We start from the raw sequence: 20,817 nt of genomic DNA, 5'->3' as shown, positions 1-20,817 counted from the left end.
GGAGAAATGAGGCATACTGTCCCATTATATTGCTATAAATCATTTCTCGTGGACGGCTGACAGCTTTTTATCAGATCTAACCTTTTCAAGCCTCCATTAAGAGAGCTAACATTTTCAACTCTGACACATTTGCAGTTTACGAATCTCACAGCTGACTTACTTTGTGAGGGAGGGGGGCGCGCTGGCGTCCATGCTCATTTCCACACAGGCTGTCCATTGTGTCGGATAGATTGGGGGGAGGGAAAATAGGAAACAGCTAAAAGAGAAAAATTGACTGCCCATCTATTTATGTAACTCCACATTTGATAATTTTAATCTGTTTTGTGGTCGAAAAGTGTTTTATGGTAAACAACAGTACATCTTGATTTTACTCTATTGATTCTTTGACCTGCTGCAAGGAGGGCAACTAAGTGCCACAAAGATCCCTCATAATATGAAAGGGATAATGAGTGGACTCTCTCAGTGAAGATATGCAGACTACACCAGACACATAAAAATACAAATGACAAGCATTTTATCAGTTTGAGAGGAGCATTTATGGCCATTTTTGTCAGATATTTGTGCTTTGTGACTGTGCTTTGATGAGAGGATGTTATATGTACCAGCTGTAATACACACTCTACCGACATTAATGACCATCATATATCCATATTATTATAAATCCATCAAGTACCAACACTTTTTCTGTTGTCTTTTTTGCTGTATTCGACATACACAGCCTTCACAAATGACTCCACAGATTGACAACAATACATTAATTAACTAAAGCTCATGGGGACCACTACAAGCATCGTCACAATTTGCAGTAAGCAATGACAAAAACCAAAATATGTATCTCAACATAATTATGTGAAAACTCCAATTATTCAGGTACACAAATAGTTAAGTTGGCAAATGATTGCCGTTATCTGAATGTATTCTAACTACAGTGATAGATAAGATAAACTAATCAGACCAGCACCAGGGGCGGAACTTCAGTCGCTGCTCGGAGAGTTATGATAGGATCTTTGCCAACCATAATTGATTTAAGTACAACATAATCAAAGAGGGGCAGTTAAGGTGGCACCACACAAGGGTCCATATTTCATTCCATGCTGTGTTTAACCTTACCCACTTCTCCTAAAACACACAAGAGGCTCGTTATGTGTTTAATATTCACCAGCAGGTGAATAATTTTTATGCAACTCTGATAGTTGGTGCGAGATGGATAACTCAATTATCCGAACATCCGTCAGAGCCGAGGGCTCGCATGGCTCTGGAACGCCAGCAGTATAAGATTGATGGCTGAGAGACACCAAGAGCTGCTGCTTCTCCATCTCATCCAGGCGCTTGGCCTGCTGAACACGCTGTTTCATTCTGCACCAGACCGTTTTCTCTCCATTTTTCCCATGTTTTATCTTTTTTTCCTTGGGAGCGTTGTAGGTGAAGCGTCATTACCCCTCACTCCGCTGAAGAGGGGTTCATTATGGGGTTAGTGTGTTGGCAAGACTATTGTTTGGATGATAGATGAAGTGGGTGAGGGCTTTGGAGGGAAAATTAGTTATGTTTTTTTTCTTCTTTTCTGTCTACAAAAAACATGTCCCCATAGCTCACTCTGCAACGCTCGAGGGCAAAACCAAGAACAATTAACACAAGCAATGGGTGAAGCGGTTCAGTTAAAGCAAAGAGGGAATTCATGAAAAATAAGCAAATCACTGGAAATGTCAATCAGGGGCCAATGGAGTAATTACAACCGCTGCGGTGCGATTCCAAGGGCATTCAAAAAGAAAAGTAAAAGGGTTTGGAGTGAAGCACTGAAATCAGAGTTGGGAGGAATGAAGGAATGGACAAACACCCTGAACGTCAGCCCTTCAGGGCTCGTCTCATATACTGAATCGAACTAATGAGAAGTGAAAGGAGGATGATGTCACCCCATCACTCTCTTGTCCCCCCATTTCTCTATTGGTTTATGTTTTTGTGACTACAAAGCGCTGACCCCTAAATCACTGCTTTCACTTTGCAAACACACACAAACAGTCAAGAGTGCACACACACAAACAGTCACGAGTGCGAGTGGGCGCGCGCACACACACACACACACACACACACACACACACACACACACGATAAAGCAGAAGGTCCAACAATAAGGGGATAGATGAGGCACGGTTTCAAATGTCAGCAGTAAATGTCAATTAAAAATTACAAGGGGTGCGGGAAAAGGTAGGATCTGAAGGGACTGACATTCTTCCTTTTTTTTGACACAACAATGTTTATCTGACCGGGCTGCTGCTGCCTTGACATGATGGGATCTACTTTGTCAGTTGCTTAATACACTCAGACAAGGCCGCCCCAGTGAATATCAATGAAAGACACCCGTGGGTAAATATGTAAGGCTCTCAGACCAACCCCTAACCATCCAATCAAGCCCGTAAGTATAATGATGTTTTGACCTATTGTAAACTAAAGCCAAGAGTGCCTAAGAAAGAACCCCAAAGACAAATCAATTGTACTTTGTTCAATCCAAACGAAGGAGGAAAAGAACATTGACTCCACACAGTGGAATGTTTATGGAGACATCTGATCTTACTATCATGCTGGCCGTGGTGCTAATCACATGTGCTCTTTTCACATTATTTTAAGTTTGACTGAGTGAGACAGCAACATTAAACACGGTCTAGGAATGCTTTGGAGCGCATGCAAAGCTTTGTATTTTCAACATCTTTTTCCACGCAACCTCAAATGAGGCCTAACAAAGATGGCAACCATCAAAGGTTGACCCTTTTTAAATTCACACGTCAGTGACTTTTAGTTCCTGACGTAGTCAATAATAAAAGGAAAAACGACACAGCTTTTTTCTTCTGAAGGCGAGCCATTTCCAAATAAAACTGTGTTACTATGAGGGAATAAAACACATCATTGATTATGACCTTGACCTAATCTCCCATTTTAACTGCTCAATGATATTGGATGAGTCATCTTAACCCTGAAAATATCAAATTATTGTTGTCTGCTGGCAGCTTCTGAGTGAAATCTGTAGGTCAGTTATATAATGGCAGGGGTAGTAACATTGTCTGAATGTGGAACCATTATTTAACCTCTTAGAAGTCATTACTTAAAATATAAATTCATTTTATGTGCTGGACATATCGGTGTCTCCCTACAAATCTCGAGTATAAAGAAGTCATCAATGAAAAGACGTGTATTACCAACTTAAGTGTGTAAAGTGTATGCTAAAATTTAAAGCTAACAAGTACAAGAAGATAGTTTGTATGGAGGATATTGATTTTCTATATCAGAAAAATCCCAATACAAAGAAGTATTTTACTACTTCATCTGATACTAAGAAAATAGAAGGATTGTTTTAAGGTTGGGGGGAAAAAAGCATAAGAAACCATTTATGAAAAGTAATTCATTATATAAAAAAAACTGTGCTTTCTGTATTGTGGTCTTGATAGATCCAGAAATTGGATCCTTTTCTGGTACTGTGAATGCACCAGGAAAACTCAAACAAAGAGAGAAAGAGGGAGTCTCGGGCTGTAGCCTATAGGGTCTGAAACCTCCTGGCGTTCCAGCACCGTGTCATAACATGTCAGCTGGCCGCTGATGTTGGCGCGGGGAATTTGAGGCAGTGTGGGCGACTTTTCAAACTCGGTGACTGGAACCTCGTGCCAACGGAAGCAGTGACGTGGGGACCATGTGTGTGAGCGGCCCCTAAACTTATATCTGTGTTCCTCAAAAACAACAAAAAGTTGTTCTGCCCCATTACTTTAGTTTTGAAATTAAGCCTTAAGCTCATTATTGTGCCACATAATTTGGATAATGGCTGATTACGATTTGTATGACACGCGCTTATAGCCTATCATTTTTGCCAACATTTTATAGGGAAAGACTGGCAATGGATGGGACACTATAGGACATTTTCAGATCATTTTCAAGTGTGATAAAATAATAAATAAATAAATAAATATCAAATTAAGTTGTTCTCTGTTAGCAGACTGTAAAGCTAATCTAAATGAAGAGAGACATTGAAATAACTTACATTTCTAGCATTGAGACACACACACACACATGTGCATATACACCCACTTCTGTTAACCCAGGGTGAGACCACGGGGGGCCCATTCCTGTCAAACGGTTCCGATGACAACAGATGCAACTCATGAATCAACTACATCCCAGCTTCCCTTCCAGAACAATGTGTGTATTCTGGAAATAAATCAAGCTCACAGGCAAACCATACAGGCTGTAAAAGGTCCCAATGATATGGGGAGATGTCGAAGTACAGTGATGTACAGACATACCACATGGAAGTGTTGGGTAAGTGTGGCCTATACAAGAGCAGGAAGTTGTTAGACTGTAAGTAAGAGATATGAGAAAGTTGCTTTTTCAGAAAAGCTGATTGTGGTTTGTGGTCGAAAAAAGGAGAAGTCATAAGCAATATGCACACAGGGGAGAATAGGAGTTACAACATCACATGGTTGATTTAGATAAAGCAAGTGTACAAAGAGAAGACAGACCTGTTCCAGTAGCTCCAGAACTGTTCATTGAGATAGGTGCGATGACTGTGGTCGTCTCCGAATGAGGCCTTGCTCTCGATCCAGTGCACAATGTGTCCCTCCACCGCTTTACAGAAACAGAAAACACAAAGCAACACTCGAAAAAGCCGCACAAGCAACAATTAAGGGATAATTTAAGAGATCATATATTTCCTTAGTTTTGTAGTTTTTTCCTGTCATTCACAAAAAAACAACTTAACTTAACTGCATAATCCTTTTTTGAACAAGGTAGCCAAGTTAAACAGGTTGTTTCAGGTCAAATATTGAGATTTGTAATGTTAATACTAACCGATTGGAACCTCCAGGATGATATCAGGTGTTTTGTCGTAGCCCATAGTTCTCAGTTGGTTTTCATCTATGGCAGAAAAAGTACAGAATTTTAACATCTGACCCCTTTACTTTTTCAATACTCTTCACTGAACAAGTTCAATTACAGGCAGGTAACCAAACAGCCTTTCACTGAGGTGCCGCTAACAAAAAAACCCTTAGTCTTAGCAAAGAAGAAATAACAGTAGAGGACAGCGAGCCTCATTCAACCATTAACTACATCTGCCACGGATTTGCTGCCGTTGCACAAAAAAACCTGTAAAGCCCAGTTACGAAGCTGCTCTCCAGTTTGCAGTTTGGCAGAGCTTTATAGAAAATATACAGCAAGGAGGGGAGACAAGGTTGGCATTATAGACTATGTAAGCCTGACCCCTGCCTTGCACAGGCCGCAGCCATTGTCCTTGACTTCTGGTGCGCTTCGGCCATTATCCCTACAACACCTGATTTCTCCATTAAATCTCAGGCTGACCAGGTCATTTCAGTTCCAAGGGCCTGCCTCTTTGTCTCCAGCCAAGCTCAACTAATGGGGCATGGAAGGGAATTGAGGCGAGATGGAGGGTGGCGGTGTCAGTGGTGGAGAGCAGGTAGCATCAGCAAAGGGGGGGTAGAGGGGTGGGAGGGTCAGTGAGGCTGCCAGAGGCCTTTGGAACAGTGGGGCATCTTGGGTATTGTATTGCGGGTGTAGATGTGGATGTGGATGGGAGCCTCTATTCATACCCTACTGGGCTGTTGACATTGTCATGTGGGCTCTGATCGCCTTTTTTAACATCACCTTTGATTAAAATTAATGGGCCATCCCTGCTGTTGGGTAGCCCATTTCCAATCCATTTATCAGGCGGGGTTGGGGCCGCCTCTGTGGCCCCTCGTGCCGCCCCGAACTCTGACAGTTTTAGAACAGTCCTCTGCATGGCTCGGAGGAAAGGTCAGCACTCCAGGTCCAAATAAATGATATGGTGTTAATGGTAGAGGGAATGACTTTTATCCTTCATCACTCATCTGACCTAGGGACGGTGATGGGATGAGGGGGTTGATGGTAGAAAGGGAGGGTCAACATTTCTGTCTCACAATTTCACACCTGGACACTCTTACCTTGATTTAATAGTGTTGGAACAAGACAATGGTGATAGCAAACCAGTAGATGTTAAAAAGAACAAAAATATGATTGGTTAAAAATATTAGAAACTATTGCCAAGTATGAAGGAGTTCCTTTTTTCTAAAGCTGTTGAGGAAACTGAAACAAATGGCAAAAAAAGATCAAAGATTCTGTTACTGGTACCAACATATGATCTGTTCTAGCAAATATAAATGGCCTGTTTTCATTACATTTAAAAAAAAAGTTTAAAAAAAAATAAAAAAATAAACAACAAACTGATAGGATGAAAACTGACAACAAATGAAAACATTAAAAAAATATATTTTAAGCTTTCTCTCAAGTACTCGTATGCTGATGCATAAATATCCAAGGCTATTTGATAACAGCTCCTTGCTGTTAGCAGATCAATAGCAGATAACAGCTACTGCATCAGTCATGTCCAGGCCTTCACTTAGCTCACAAGAAGGCTACACTTCATTGACCAGATTGACTTTAGAAAAGTGATGAGAAGGTCAAGAGATGGCTTACCTAGAAAGGAAAGGTTCTTCTCCTTCAGTTTGTCACGGAGCAGCACCTCATGCTCTTGGCCAATGGCGCTGAGAATAGAGTCAAGGGTTCCAACACATAGCAACAGCAGTTTCTCATATGACTGAAACGCCACAATGTAGTCGAAATTAGTGTGATCTCAGCGGGTGCAATAAGGTACAATAAATACTACATAATATTATATACATGTGTATAGGCCTTTCTGAGTAAATGTATTACTATACACACATTTACTATTGCTAAAGAAAAAGTCTGCTTCAAAAAAGCCTGCATTTTACCTGTAAAGTTGATTTCTCTGAAAAACCAAAAAATACACTGCAGTTTGCTGCGGAAAGGATTTAAGGGCGCCGACGCAAAGTGATGTAAATTCAACTGTACATGTGTATGTTTCACATCAGTTTAAGTTAAGAATCTGCTTCTCTCCTCTTATTGGCTTACTATGCAAAGCGAAAGAGCCCCCTCTCTTTTGCCCATGTGTCTAGCGAGAGCACAATCAAGAGTTTTCAGGTCAACTTTAATCTGCTTTCACAACAAATCTCCAAAGTGCATAACCTAAATGAGGAAACTGAAACAAATGGCAATTTGGCTGAATGCACGGAGCAGCTGCTCCACTCACTCATCTAAAATCCTTGAAGAAAAGGGCTTTTAGAATAAATGCCATTTTGCATCAGGATGCATGCTGTTTACAAGGGTGCAGGGTTAGTCCTATACGCAAAGCCTGCTTTTTCCAATAGGGAAGGAAGGAGGGGGGAGAGAGAAAGAGAAGTTCTTATGGCATTATACTGCCCTCAACAAACACGCATCACTTGAAATGGATTCTAATTGTATAACACATAAATATCACAAATGCATTAAGAGCTATTCCTTTCATGTGAGGATAGAGCTCTTTCACAGCTCATAGTAGTGGGGCGGCTATCATTAACTCTCTGTGGCGGAACAACTAACTAAGTTGACACTGGTGAGAGGACAGCCAAAGAAAGGTAAAAAAAAGGGGGGTGGGAGGGTGGGTAGGATGGGACAGGGTTGAGTGGCTATGAACAGAACCACCCAGCCCCTCCACACACACACCAAAGCTTGGACGGACACAATAACATACAATAACACAGACGAACACATTCAAATAAGTCTCCTCCCCCCAGGAAATAGTTGGTCTGCTGCTATCCATCTGCTTGCCCCTAAACAGCCTGCACTCTCCAATGCTGCCCATGTAGTCAAGCTCTGCTATACAAGGAAGTTTTTTTTTGTTGGGCAAAGAAAGGAAAGGAGCACAATTAAGTCACTTAAATAAATAAACAAAATGCAACAAATTTGAAATTCAAATGAGTTGGACTGATGTGCCCAGAGCTCTCCATGGTGCTGATCGGCATAAGAATTGTCTAAACTAAATACAATTTAAAATACATATTTTTGTTGGTGGGGTAAATAAAATGAATAAGAAACCATGTGGGTGGAAAAATAAAAAAATAAAGAGAAGAGAATGTATTAAACACCACTACCAGGCTTATGAATGATCATTTGTTTCTTGTGTCATAGAACATTGGGTCTGATCCAGTGTGTGCACATGGAGATGCATTTAGATCAGCCTATCTTCTCCTCCTCCACTTCCTCCTCCTCCTTCTCTTCCCTCCATCACCTCCCAGCCCCACTGTACTGGATCGGTGATGGTGGGAGATGGCAGGCAGGCGCTGGATGAAACACTTCCTTCTGTGAAGCAGAAACTTTTTATGTCAGGTGAAGCCAGACACATCTCATCCCCCTTCAATAGCTCCTCGTCAATTCCAGGCTTAACATTTTATGGGCATAGGATACTGTTTGATGCAGTCTACCAGCGGTCCATAACAGCAGTCATTTATTGTGCACTGAAAAGAGGGGAAAGAAATATTATGGTGTGCCGAGAGGGTAGGGGGTGGAAGGGTGGTGAGGAGAGGGGAAGGAAAGCCCATACAGTGCAGAGAAGAAAATAAGAAAATAAAAAAAACACAGGAGATGCTGGCTGATTGGCAGGCATGACTAGCCGGCTCTCACGTGACCTCATCAGTTTAACATGAGCGGCTGATGCTGTCTGTCTGTCAGCCAGGTCTGCTACATTAACGCCTCAAAACTCACACACGTACATAAGCTGGAGATTTGTTACACGGACACAAGGGTAGGGCACAACAAACTTTATAGAATTACATAAAATTGAACTAAAATATATATGATTTCACAACACTAAACATTTTGAAATTATTTCCTATTATACCGTATTCGTGCTTGAATTTAAAAGTTGACAAGACTGACCTGGTAGATGTTACGGGCCAAAATCTCATTGGAAATTAACGACGGCTCCTTGAGCATGCTGTTGAGGACCGGTTTAGATGCTGGGAACAAGTCAAGAAGGCAAGAGAAGGAGAACAAAAATATCATATCAATATTAGTATGCAAAAAACATCAAACATTATAGCTTGTCTATGTCTAAACTATTAATGTAGAAACAAAATGAATTATATTCTATATTGAATTGAGAGCAAACAGTAAAAATATGAAGACAAAAGACAGGCTTGACATATTGAAATTCACCATGCCAATGTTAGTGCAGTATTTCCAAACTAGTCCATTAGATTGTCTATAGAGATTTTTCTATAGATAAATGTTTCAGTCCAGAGCACAGGAGCGCCATGTAGTTTATCTATGTTATGAACGCTGACTATTCTGCATCTCTCATCCCCCCCATTCTTGCTCTACTAACATTATAAATCAAGGGAAAAGGGAAAGGCCTGCTGGATTGATTCGCTGGTAACTGCAACAGCAAAGAAAAAAAAAGAAGAAAATCCTTAAATCATTCCTTAAAAAGATTTGGATTAAATGGATTGTATCATTGTGTGACGAAATGGTCGAGGCACGCCGTTTTAGTGATACATGGTCCTGACAGAGCCGCAGCATTTGCAGGCAACTACAAGGAAATGTTTCTATTCACATTTCAGGCATGGATGATGGTGCCTGTACCAACACTGCGCAGAGATCCCCAAGCTCATCTCCAAAACTGTGCGAAGTATAAAAAAAAAAGAGACAGCTTTTTGAATGTAAAAAAAAAAAAAAACAGAATGAGAAAGGATCAGTTGAAAAAGACTTGGGTGTACTGTTATTAATGCTGACTATCATTTAGCATCCGTTAAATGTATTTTATTAATAGAAAACGCTTTTAGAGGAACAACTTAGTATATATCTAAAGCCCAATTCTGTGCTCCATACTCTTGTTCTGTTCTTTTCTTCTTTGTTTTTATCTTTCCATTCCACCATTTTTTTTTAGCTACCTTCTCTCTGTTTGAGTTTCTTCCAGCCCTGCCCACTCCCATCACCTCACATTCCCTCTTATTAGCTGCGAGGCACAAGGCTGTGTGTGCGCTTTATTTCTTTGCTCATTTTTCTCAGAGATTGGTACCTTCACACACGCAGATCCATATACCGTGCTCGTGTGCAATGCAGGCGGTGAAGAAAGAGGGTTATATTTTCCCCTTGAGTTAGGACACCTCATGACAAATGATAATGGATAATCAATAAAGCGGGAAATATGAGGCAGCAAACTTTATGAAGCCGGGAGACATATTACTCCCCAACAAACACCGGTTTCCCCTTAACAAAGTCACTACTCGACTGTGCCTAATAATCTGAAGGAAAATCAAAAGGACCCGCAACCACATCAGCAATATTGGCAACTTATTCCACTTTAATGGCATTTTGATTGATTTTTCCCCCTCTTCCTAATGGTCGTTTTATAGATTTGACGCTGCTTCTGCAAAACAGTGGTGTGTAATAAACCTCCCCGAAGGCAAACGGCGGCCATTAAAGCTCTTGTCTTACTAGTGCTCATAATTGGAGGCTTGACCACCGCCACATTTTTGGTCTCTCACATAACACCCACAAACACACACTTTCAATGGACTATAGGCTTCCACCTTCTCTACCGCAGACCTCTTGATATTTTCGATTGATGGCCCATAATAAGTGATAGGATCCGCTTTTTTTCTCCTGCTCTTTTTGCGCAATGGGGTTAAAAATAGCCATAAAGAGGTGACCTTGGCGCTGACATTGTGGAAATTTCAGCCAAGCATTGACCTGATGAAAATGGAAGGCGGGGCGGCTAATAAATCAGGATGCTTTTAAAATGAGTTTACCCTAATGCTCATTCATCACGGACTGTAATGCCATTTGCAGGGACCCGGGATTCGCTGCCGTGCACAAACACAGCAGTAAATAACAACAGGGCCCTCTCGCATCCCTCGCATCGTTGCAGCCTCCAACATCAGCATACATTTATTAAAGACGCCCCCGCCTTGCACGGCAGCACTCCTCTGTGACACCCTAAGCTCTTCTCTGCCACACACACACACACACACACACACAGTGCTCTTTAAATACACACACTCAAGGCGCGCACACACACACACACACACACACACACACATAAAACGTGCAGGAAAATAAAAAGCATAATCTGAAGAACACCAGACACACAGAGAACAAAGCCCTGCAGCACGACTTTGCACCTTGTAAACATTCACCAAATTTACTGTAATTGTCCCATGTTGGTATAAATTGTGACTAAGGCACACCGTATCACACCGTCAACATCTGAGCCCAAAGAACACAGAAGATGGGGAATAATAGATGTGAAACACTATACGCCTCCGTTGGGATTTTCGCTAAAGAAAACAAACAGTGTAAACAAATCACAAGGCGGCTTTAATATGCAAACTCCAAAACAAGATAAACCACATAAAGCAAGGTAACAGCAACAACATAACCTTGGCTTGATTTCTCTTTGCTTACTTGTGTCATTTGTAACGACGCGCTTCCTCTCTCTCCGCTAGGGTGAAAAAGTCATTATCCCAAACACAAAAAAATGTTGAGAAAACCTCATTAGATAGCAACATTTGTTGAGGGAGGACCGTAATAAACAATAACGGATGACGATTGTTATTGCCTCTGACACTGATGAGCTCCTCTGCAAGTTTGTTTATTAATTAAAAAACCCGCTTTTTTCCCTCTACGGATGGTGGTTGGGGGGGGTGGGGGTGTTCACACATTTCCTCTATATAACCCCCCCCCACACACACACACACTCCATGCACAAGCCATTGAGCTGTGGAGGGGCACTCGTTCATCAAACTTCACGGAGCAAGGGAGAGACAGGTCCTGATAATGTGCGCCGCTAAAGCTGATTTTCCATGATGAATCTCGGAGCATATAAATTGGCTAATATCTGAAAACATTTACAGATACTAGAGGAATTGACTACTTGTGGGACATGATGGATGAGGCTCCGCGACGCTGGCCGACAGCTCTGCAAATCTCTGCGGCTGCCTAAAGCCCTCATTTGATTTTCCAATTTACTCCTTTTAAATTTATCCTCCCGTATTGAAAAAAAAAAAAAAAACAGAAGATGGGAAGGAAAGAGAGAGAGAGAGAGACAGTGGGAGAAGAGAGGAATTATTTTCTTTTTTTTTAAGTATCTGTGGTGGTGTGTGTAGGTGCTGGTTGATTATATGAGCTGGTATCTCCTGTGCAGGAGGAGCCTAGTCCCTGAAGAGGTTACTGGGGCAGAACTGATCTGCTTCCACCAGATTCTCCCTGATAGCGGTGAGATGAGACTCTGCATTTATATGTGTGGGTGTGTGTCTGTGTGTGTGCGTGTGAGTGTGTGAGTGTGTGGAGGGAGGGAGGGGGGTGGGGGGTAACGTTGGTGTGTGTTGGTGTGTAGCAGTAGTAATAGTAGAGCTGGGGAGGCTCCTGCTATGGAGAGAGGTTTCCTAGGTCAGGCCATTAGACTGTGGCAGAGGCTGACTGGAGCTCCTCTGCCTGAAAAGGAGTAATTAGTATACTTGTCAAGTGAAGTGCCACGCGGCTGCTTACCTCCTTTGCACCCCACCCTTTGCATGCATACACTCACACACACAGAAACACTCATCTTGCCTTTGCCTCCTTACTCCCTCCCATCTTGCTAATGAAGTGCCCTTGCTCTCATTATTTGAAAAAAAGAAGAAAAAAGCTTCATATATACACACATCAGCAGAGAGGTCAGAGGGAGAGAGAAGAGAGAAGAGAGGAGCACTTAAATAGAGGAGGGACCATAACAATCATAGTGGAAGTTGAGATGTTTTACTGGATGGAACATAATACAATATTCAGTTATCAACACGTCTGATCTGCAAAACACCGAAGCTATTATGAATTCTGTCAGGGAAAGCAAAGGGATCACAGCAGACGCTTACATTCTCACAGTGTTAACATCAAACGTGGGACATTTATAACCTCGCGTACAAGGCTTCTGTAAAGGAATGTGACAATAAATCTTAAAGGCGGTCGAAATCACATAGTTACAAAACATGGAGCAGCAATCTAATCTGGAGCTGGGCCTTGGGAAAATGGAAAAGGTCAAATAGCTAGCAAAATTGCCTCTTCAAAAAAGTATGTCTAAATCTAGAGGCACATCAACTCCTGTCAGAGAGGAGGAATAGAGAAAAAGATGAAGAGATAACAGGAAGGAGGGAGAAGGAGTTGGAGCTCCCCCAATGTTGCTAGTGACTTTTTAGGAGGCAGTATCTACCGACACAGAGTTGGATTGACAACACAACTGTTTGCAATGTAATTCTTATCATTTAGAGAGTTGGTCAGGTTGAGACATGTAGTCTGTGCACAAGATGTAAGTTTAATCTAGTTTGTGATATGTGTCCCTGTCAAACATTACTTGAATTTTTTTTTCAAAAGTGAATGTTTCTCTTTGGTTTTTAAAACCAGAATTTTTTAAAACAAATTTCAGACCGATACAATGCAATTCTATTACATTTACAAGTTTTTATTTTATTTTTATTATTAATACTTCTGTTAAAAGTAATAAAAAAAAATTGTGAAAATTTAGAAATGTAGAATTATTTGAAGACATGAAAATGAGCAAATTGACTTGGATACATCTTTCATCATCATACGGTGTGTTACCTTGCCTTGTAAATTAAATTCTCTATTTGGGACATATTTGGGAAATTAGTTTATAATCAACAACCTCTCAAAGTAATTATGGCATATACATTGAAGCTGTTTCAACTGTTTCAGAATGCTGTAATGCACCATAAAAAATTTAATAAAAAACAACACAACACATCAAGCTCAGCTTTTTGTGACCTAAAAATAGTTGATATAAACAGTGTAAAAGTGCACATGTGACCTTTCCTCCCCTACTGCCCGCTCTGTTTTCATGAGACAAGGAGCATTATGGATCTTGATATCATATTCAATACGTGATAAAACTGCTTTGAATGTATTGATTTATTTACAAGCGCCACCAGATAGTCTTTCATTCTGCTTGACTGATGCTCTCTCCAATACTTTTGCTGCAGAGAGAGGAGAGCGGGGGGAGGCAGCTTGTTGGTGGTGTCGTCATGTTGAGGTGCGGTGGTGTGTAGAGAGAGGAGAGAGGGAGGGAGGGAGAGAGGGAGGGAGGGGAGGACAAGAAGCCAGCAAAACAAAACAAGGAAGGGACAGAAAACAATTTAAAACTCTGTATTGATCCAGCACTAGTGATTGTACATATATTCCACAGTCCCAAAGGCCCCATTCCTGTGTCTCTTAAATGCAAAGGGAAAGAGAAGGAGAATAAAAAAAAACGATGGTGCTAGGCAAAGGCAAGCCAGTCACCCAGTTGGGGGTAATGTCCCTTATATAGAAGTCTATTGATCTTTGCCGTGCGCCTGCACACCCTCCCTCTGGACTCCAACAAAAACACACAAACACACAGAGACACGCGCACAGTGGAGCGCTGGAGGGGAGGGGGGGGGGGGGGGGGGGGGCATGACGGATATGCCTGACAATAGCACTGAAGCAACCTGTTAGCTAATTGCCAGCAAAGACAATTATCCTTGCATTGTTTCATAATGGCAGCACATTACTGGAGTCTTAATATACACAGGGGGAGATTGGAGGGATTTGACCGTGCGGCCCGTGTGGGCAGCAATTCATTTGCTAAAGGCCAAGCGGGTCACGAGGAGAAGAGGGCAGAGGAGCTCTGTCAAAACAAAAGTCACCCTCAGAGCAACCGACTCTACAGCTGGCCACAGTGGGGAGTTGCGGTTATAATGACATCATCATTTGAAAATGCGTTACACACTCATAAAGCGGGCTAACTATTTTACCGGATAGAGATAAAAGATTTAGATATTAATCTGACCTTATTCATAGCTTTTTGTCACAGCATGTAGGCCCCAGTAAGGCTGACCATGAACTGAGTTTATCCTGTTAAAGCCATCTGCAGTGCTAGCTTCTGGGAAATCACTTTCTATAAGAAGAGCAGCGCGACCATGACATTACACCCACCACCAGCCTGCAAACACTAGAGATACTGCACGGTTACAACACTGTTTTAATAATCAAAAGAAGGATCACAGAGGAAGTTTCATTTGCTACATGTATCTATTCCGGGGCAATAATAAAGCAAGTTTTTCACTGTATGGAGATGGGAGGGATGCTAGTGTGTGTGCCTTTATCCGAGACGCAGTACTTCACCGGGGATGAATGCCCCGTTTCTACAAGCTGCTCAGACTAGTATTTTGACAGGCAGTGGATAACGGCAGGTCCAAAGCAATCACATCTCTGACTTTGACAAATGGCTGTGGCTGTGGCGAAGTTGAAAATAACACACATCCACTTTAATCTCTTTCTTGATTAAATTGGAAGCACGTCTTTTTTTTGACATCGTACGATTCACTCCTTCCGAAGCAACGACTGCTGCACAGACACTCACACACACAATAGACTCAAAGATCAGGATATCCCTATCGAAATGATATGTAATCATCATGTATGTGCATAAAGTACTGTGCGAAAAAAAGGAAAGAAAAACGTTTTTTTTTAATAAATACCAAATGTCACATGTTAAAAAAAAAAGTTTAACTTCAAATTCTGTTCAAATTTGTGTCAAAAAAATATCATAAAAGATTATGTCAGAAAGTGCTATAGAGAAGAATGTGCACGGACAGCTATTCACACACACACAATTTCTGGGCAATCTCTTTGACACGTTCCAACACAAATATTTGCATCTGGAATTCTGTTCCCACGCAGCGTGTCCATCAGCGCAACCTAGGAATGGTTTGCTTTTTCTGCCACACTCCCCCCTCAACTCAGCCCCGGCAGGGACGGAGAGAGAGAGAAGGGGATGAGGGAGGAAGAGGGGATAGATGGATGCATTGGGGGATGAAAGAGGGCGAGGAAAGAAATCAGGGGCGTTATAAATAACACTGATGAGGTGAGCTAGCATTGATCCACGGTGCAGTTGAGAGGTGGGTGGTCCTCCCAGTGCTTAATTGCCAGTCGTGTGCCCTGGGATGCAGCTAGCTTTCTACTAAATGTGGTCTGTCTCTCATTAGGGCTCCGACAGGCTGAAAATACAGCAGCTAGAAGAACTAGAATTGGGACTCAAACGGAAAAAGAGATTCAAAAGACAAAGTGCTACAATTAAGACTGATGGCGGGGATGATAGAAAGGATAGAGTGGGAAATGGAAAAGTGTTACTCACGCATTCCACCCTCCAGGCCCTGGAGATATCTGTCCAGGATGATACGAGCCATCAGTGCAGGAGACAGATCCACCTTCACATGGTTTGAACAACAGAAAAAAAAGAAAGAGAATTTGCCTTAATAAAAAACAGGCTATTGCATCAATGGCCAGTTAATGCTACTTGAAAAATGTAGGTATAGTGGAACTGTTTTCCCTCTTTGGAGACTTACTTCATTTACAAACCTTCAAACTAAATCCCAGTTGGAAGCGTGAAACGTATTTCAAAGAGCCCTAAGAATTACAGCAGTGAAATTACACAGCCGGTCTACCCTCGGCTGATGTCACATAGATAATAATGATTGTAATAGCGCTAAATGATATTATTGCGTTTTTCCAAAAACCTTGACCTAACTTTCGACAATCCCTGTGCAAATTGGTATTTGAAAGCCTTGCTTTGCAATAACCTCTCCCACAGGAACAAGAGATCGCCTATTACGCCGCCGAGCTACCAAGCTGAATTGCCTTCACCGCTGTCAAACGGACAACCGTAGTCTCTCATCTCGTGTGAAAAAGCAGCGCTCGCTATATGCCCGGGCTAGAGACAATGGAGCGCTTTAATCATAGGATGATCACCAAGGCAAAACTGCAGGAACCAACAGGACACACCGGAGGGACTGCAGGAATGCAGTCCTTAATAGGAAGGATACAACCTATGGCTGCAGCACTCTTTGAAGACAAAGACACCTTGAAAGGTGTGTGATGTTTTTGGTTTGAGAGCAGGGAGATGCCCTGACAGGTAAAGGAGCACTAATGACTGATACTGAAAGTTTCTTTCCGACCAAAATCGTACTCGCACCATGCCTGTCCACACACATGATAAGTAATATGACAGTGAAAGCATTTTCAATGGTACGGTATGCAATGACAAAACAACAGCTATTCTCATGGCCAGCAGTAGATGACAATTAGTCATTCAATTATCAGGCGTTGTCCTAAAAATATCTTAAATGTACAGAAGTACGTATAAGCTTTAAAAGAAAACCAGGCATATGGAACCGATTTCTTTTCCAAAAGCATAGCAGTTGATGCTGCAAATAAGATGACACGTTAGGGGTTATTTACTACTTAATTTCACAGCCTCTTCCGTATGGAGGGGAATTAAAACGTTGCTCAAAGAATGGCAATCCTAGCCGACTCGTTATGAAACACAACAGCCAAAGCCAAAAATGGTTTCTTTTGATAACATAATTGGGGACCAAAAGTGAATTTGCCCTCAGCATATATGAGAATGGTGCATTTCATCTTTTCCTCTGATGCTTCCTTGGTAATGCTGGGAGCAGAGAAAGCATCTGTCTAAACAATGTCTTCTTACCCGGAGTGGTATTTGTTAACATCTCCATAATATTGCACAAAGAAGGCAGCTTGTTAAATAGGCCAAACATGTCTATAATAATTAAGGGGTGAGCACAGAGTTTAGATCTTTATTAAGAGACCTCGCATAGGGTTTCAGACTTTTTTGTATTTGTAGCTTGGAGCTACAGTAGCTAGCTCTCTTTCTTCTCTCTAACCCTTCTTATTTTTCTCTCCTTCTCTTCTCTCCTCCCAATCCTTCTACTCTTTGTGCTTATTGGCCCGCTCCACCATTCGCACCTCCGGATAACAAGGGGAACATCAGATTCCGTGGTAACCTGCATCAAGGGGCTGACACATGAAAAATGGCAACATTACCAAATGCTGGCCCAGTCTGCATAAGGACCACCTGATTAGTTCAGGTACTTGCCTCTCCCTAATTTTCATATTAATCATGAGTCCATCTCTCCATATCTCAAGTCAGACCGCAGCACTTCAGGAGTTGGTAACATGTGACTAAGATTCACAGAGCCTTGAATTCCGGGCAGAAAAACAATTATTGCTCAGTAAAACTCTGGATTTACTAACCCCCAAAGCTAATGAGTGCCACATACAGTATAGTATCCGCGTAACCGCACCTGTTTCTAAACTCTGTATGTTTAAGTAACCTTTACATAAAGCTCCATGTAAAGAATGAAAAAAAAAGAAAAAGAGAGAGATTACGTTGAGTTCAGAACAATCATTCAAGGAACACTTCAGGCGGCAAAAAAAGAGAAGAAAACCATGAATAGTTTTCATCATTGTTAATCATTTCCCTCTGTTGGAGATATATTGTCTCATAAAGGGATGAAACTACATCAATTAGCGGTCTGGGAGAGCATGAGTGCTTGGTTTAAATGTTAAGTAGCATATTAAAATGACAGTTAAATGGTTCATAGACAGTTATCTCTGAGCTGAATTTAATCCTTTAGAGAGAGAAAAAAAAATCATGTGTCAATTAAATGGAAAATGAATAATGGCAGTTAGCTTTGGAGGTGCCAATGATGCATGTGAACTACTTGGATTTTTAGATGAAGAAAACCCTTCAAATCCCATTGCCTGGAGTGTAAGCACCAGTAAAAATGTTATGGGCATTTTAAATATTCTAAAAAGGTTATGCGGCCTATTGTAACAATCAAAATAAAGAGGAAACTGCAAGATTAATAATGTATTCAAATGACAAAAAAAAAAAAGGAAAGTATCTGGCTTCAGAAATCTTGCATACATGCTGCTCAACATAGTGTAATAACCAACATCATATTGCATTCAATTATAGTAATTCAGCCCCATCAGCCGCTTTTGCTGCATTTTGGTTACTGAGTAGAAACTGGTGGCTGATTCTTTGGTACTTCCCTTGTGTGAAAGGTAATATACTGACTAGGTGCAAAATTAAAGAAACACTAGTGGCCACTGGGTAGATTAACCGTCACTAATGTAAAATGCAGAAACTGTAAAATGTGAATAAATCAAAGCATGAGGCTATTTCACCACACACACACACACACACACACACACACACACACACACACACACACACACACACACACACACACACACACACACACACACACACACACACACACACACACACACACACACACACACACACACACACACACACACACACACACACACACACACACACACACACACACACACACACACACACACCTCCTTCTATTTGAGTTTTTGTACCACTGAATCACTCTATGTGAAGTTAAGTTCACATAGAATTAAATGAAGGAATTCCACAGAGTACAAATCCTACACTGACCTCCTAAAGCAAACAAGTGATGAAGTGATGAAGAGAAGATTTACCCGGTGACCCTGCCCTCACCTGTCCGCAGTTTGCGGCAACTCCGTCTGAAGTGCAATTTGGAAAATTACATAATAAAACATGAAAAAAAAAGTATTTTCACATCTGCTTAATGGGAGGTGGGAGCTAATTACATTCAATAATTGATAATGGACCGGGCCATTTAAACAATTTTGATAATGGCTAACAGACAAGGGAGAAAAATCAAAACTGCAGCCAACTTCTATCTGTCCGTTTAGGGAACAAGTAAGCATCAGTGGAGGACTTTGAGTTTTTTTCTCCTTTCTCCTTCTATCTATTTTTTCTTATTTTCAAAATAAAAATGTTATGCCATTACCTCTATGGCCAACTCCAGTAGGACAGGAGCAGTGGGATGGGCCTTTGCTTCACTCAGATACCTTCATTATAACAAAGAACAAAAACAGCAGTGAAAAAAAACACAGCAACCCACAAAAGGCAGACAGAAGGGTAGAGGGGACTAGACCAGGCTAGCCAAGACATGCTAATGTCCCTGATGACTTTGCCCTAGGTGGCATATGGCAGGCTCTGTGCGGTTAAAACAGCACTGCATAAAGGGCTTCAAATTTCCTTGAAGCCAGACAAGCATATGATAGTTAGTTAACCCCTGCCGCCCAAAAAGCCTTTTTTCCCTCGCCAGCTAAAACTGCCGCTCCCCACAGATCTTACCCAGATCATCTCTGAGGTTTGTTGTAAGTGGATTAGAAGTGCATTACCCAGCCTTGTTTTCCCCAGAACAATGGCCTAATAAGCTAGATAGAGGCTAATTGCAATATGCAAAGAGGCTTTCTTCTCTCCCCCCAAAGCCTGTTTTTCTTCTTTCTTTTTTTATTTATCCACATTCATTGAATTACAGATAATCATCCCATCATAAGCCTGTGTAAGGCAAATGTCCAATGGCTGCTTATTTATTTAATTTTTTTTCTGCTTTCAATTTAAACATGGAGAACAGAGCTTTAGCTTAGCAGGTGCAAGTGGAGGTCTGGAATGAATCCTGAGGGTGGCGATTTGTTTGGAAGAGATTATATCTGTCATGGTGGCCCACCTACTCTCTGAGCAAGGGACGTGCCAAAGTCCCTTCCTCAGTCAGAGATGGGGGGAGGACAAAGAGAACACAGAGTGGGAGTGGGAGACAGGTAGAAAAAGAAGCAACAAAAAAACTGTGATAGAGATGAGAAGAAGATAAGACAGTACTAGACAACAGAACAGAGAGAAACAAAGTAACACAGCACCTTTGATAGTGGCTTTCCATAACATCTGGTGCATGGTGTCTTGAGATTGTTCTTTTGGTTCGTTTCTGTCACAAAGAGAAGACGAATGTAATATTAATAAAAACAACAACGACATTGATAGTTCATTTCCATACAATAAAATTCATTACAGGGCGAAAGCTTTACATTTACTGTATGTATTCCACCTTAATAAAATGCAGGCTTATCTCCTGTATGCCCTATTGTATAACAACAGGAGCGAGAGAACCCGGGTCACATAATTTCATTTTAATAGTTTTGCTGGAGGTCAAAGTGTACCGAGGCAACCTTGTTCAAACCCCCCACCCTCCT

General features: G+C 41.5%; 1 protein-coding gene across 1 annotated transcript in view; it reads right to left on the bottom strand.

Annotated features, from left to right (window-relative positions):
- Positions 1-20,817, bottom strand: part of cdin1 (CDAN1 interacting nuclease 1) — a 54,869-nt gene that overhangs the window by 22,353 nt on the left and 11,699 nt on the right. The window contains exons 4-11 of the mRNA XM_080042931.1: positions 20,488-20,552; positions 19,575-19,635; positions 16,052-16,124; positions 8,785-8,864; positions 8,314-8,363; positions 6,487-6,554; positions 4,828-4,893; positions 4,500-4,605 (exon numbers count right to left, since the gene is read on the bottom strand). Coding sequence (XP_079899057.1) covers positions 4,500-4,605; positions 4,828-4,893; positions 6,487-6,554; positions 8,314-8,363; positions 8,785-8,864; positions 16,052-16,124; positions 19,575-19,635; positions 20,488-20,552 — 569 coding nt within the window. The remainder of the gene's footprint in view (positions 1-4,499; positions 4,606-4,827; positions 4,894-6,486; positions 6,555-8,313; positions 8,364-8,784; positions 8,865-16,051; positions 16,125-19,574; positions 19,636-20,487; positions 20,553-20,817) is intronic.

This window comes from Ammodytes marinus (assembly GCF_949987685.1).
Source record: "Ammodytes marinus genome assembly, chromosome: 15".
Lineage (NCBI taxonomy): Eukaryota > Metazoa > Chordata > Actinopteri > Uranoscopiformes > Ammodytidae > Ammodytes > Ammodytes marinus.
The sequence above is the reverse complement of the archived record's forward strand: the minus strand, read 5'-3'. Positions and strand labels throughout refer to the sequence as shown.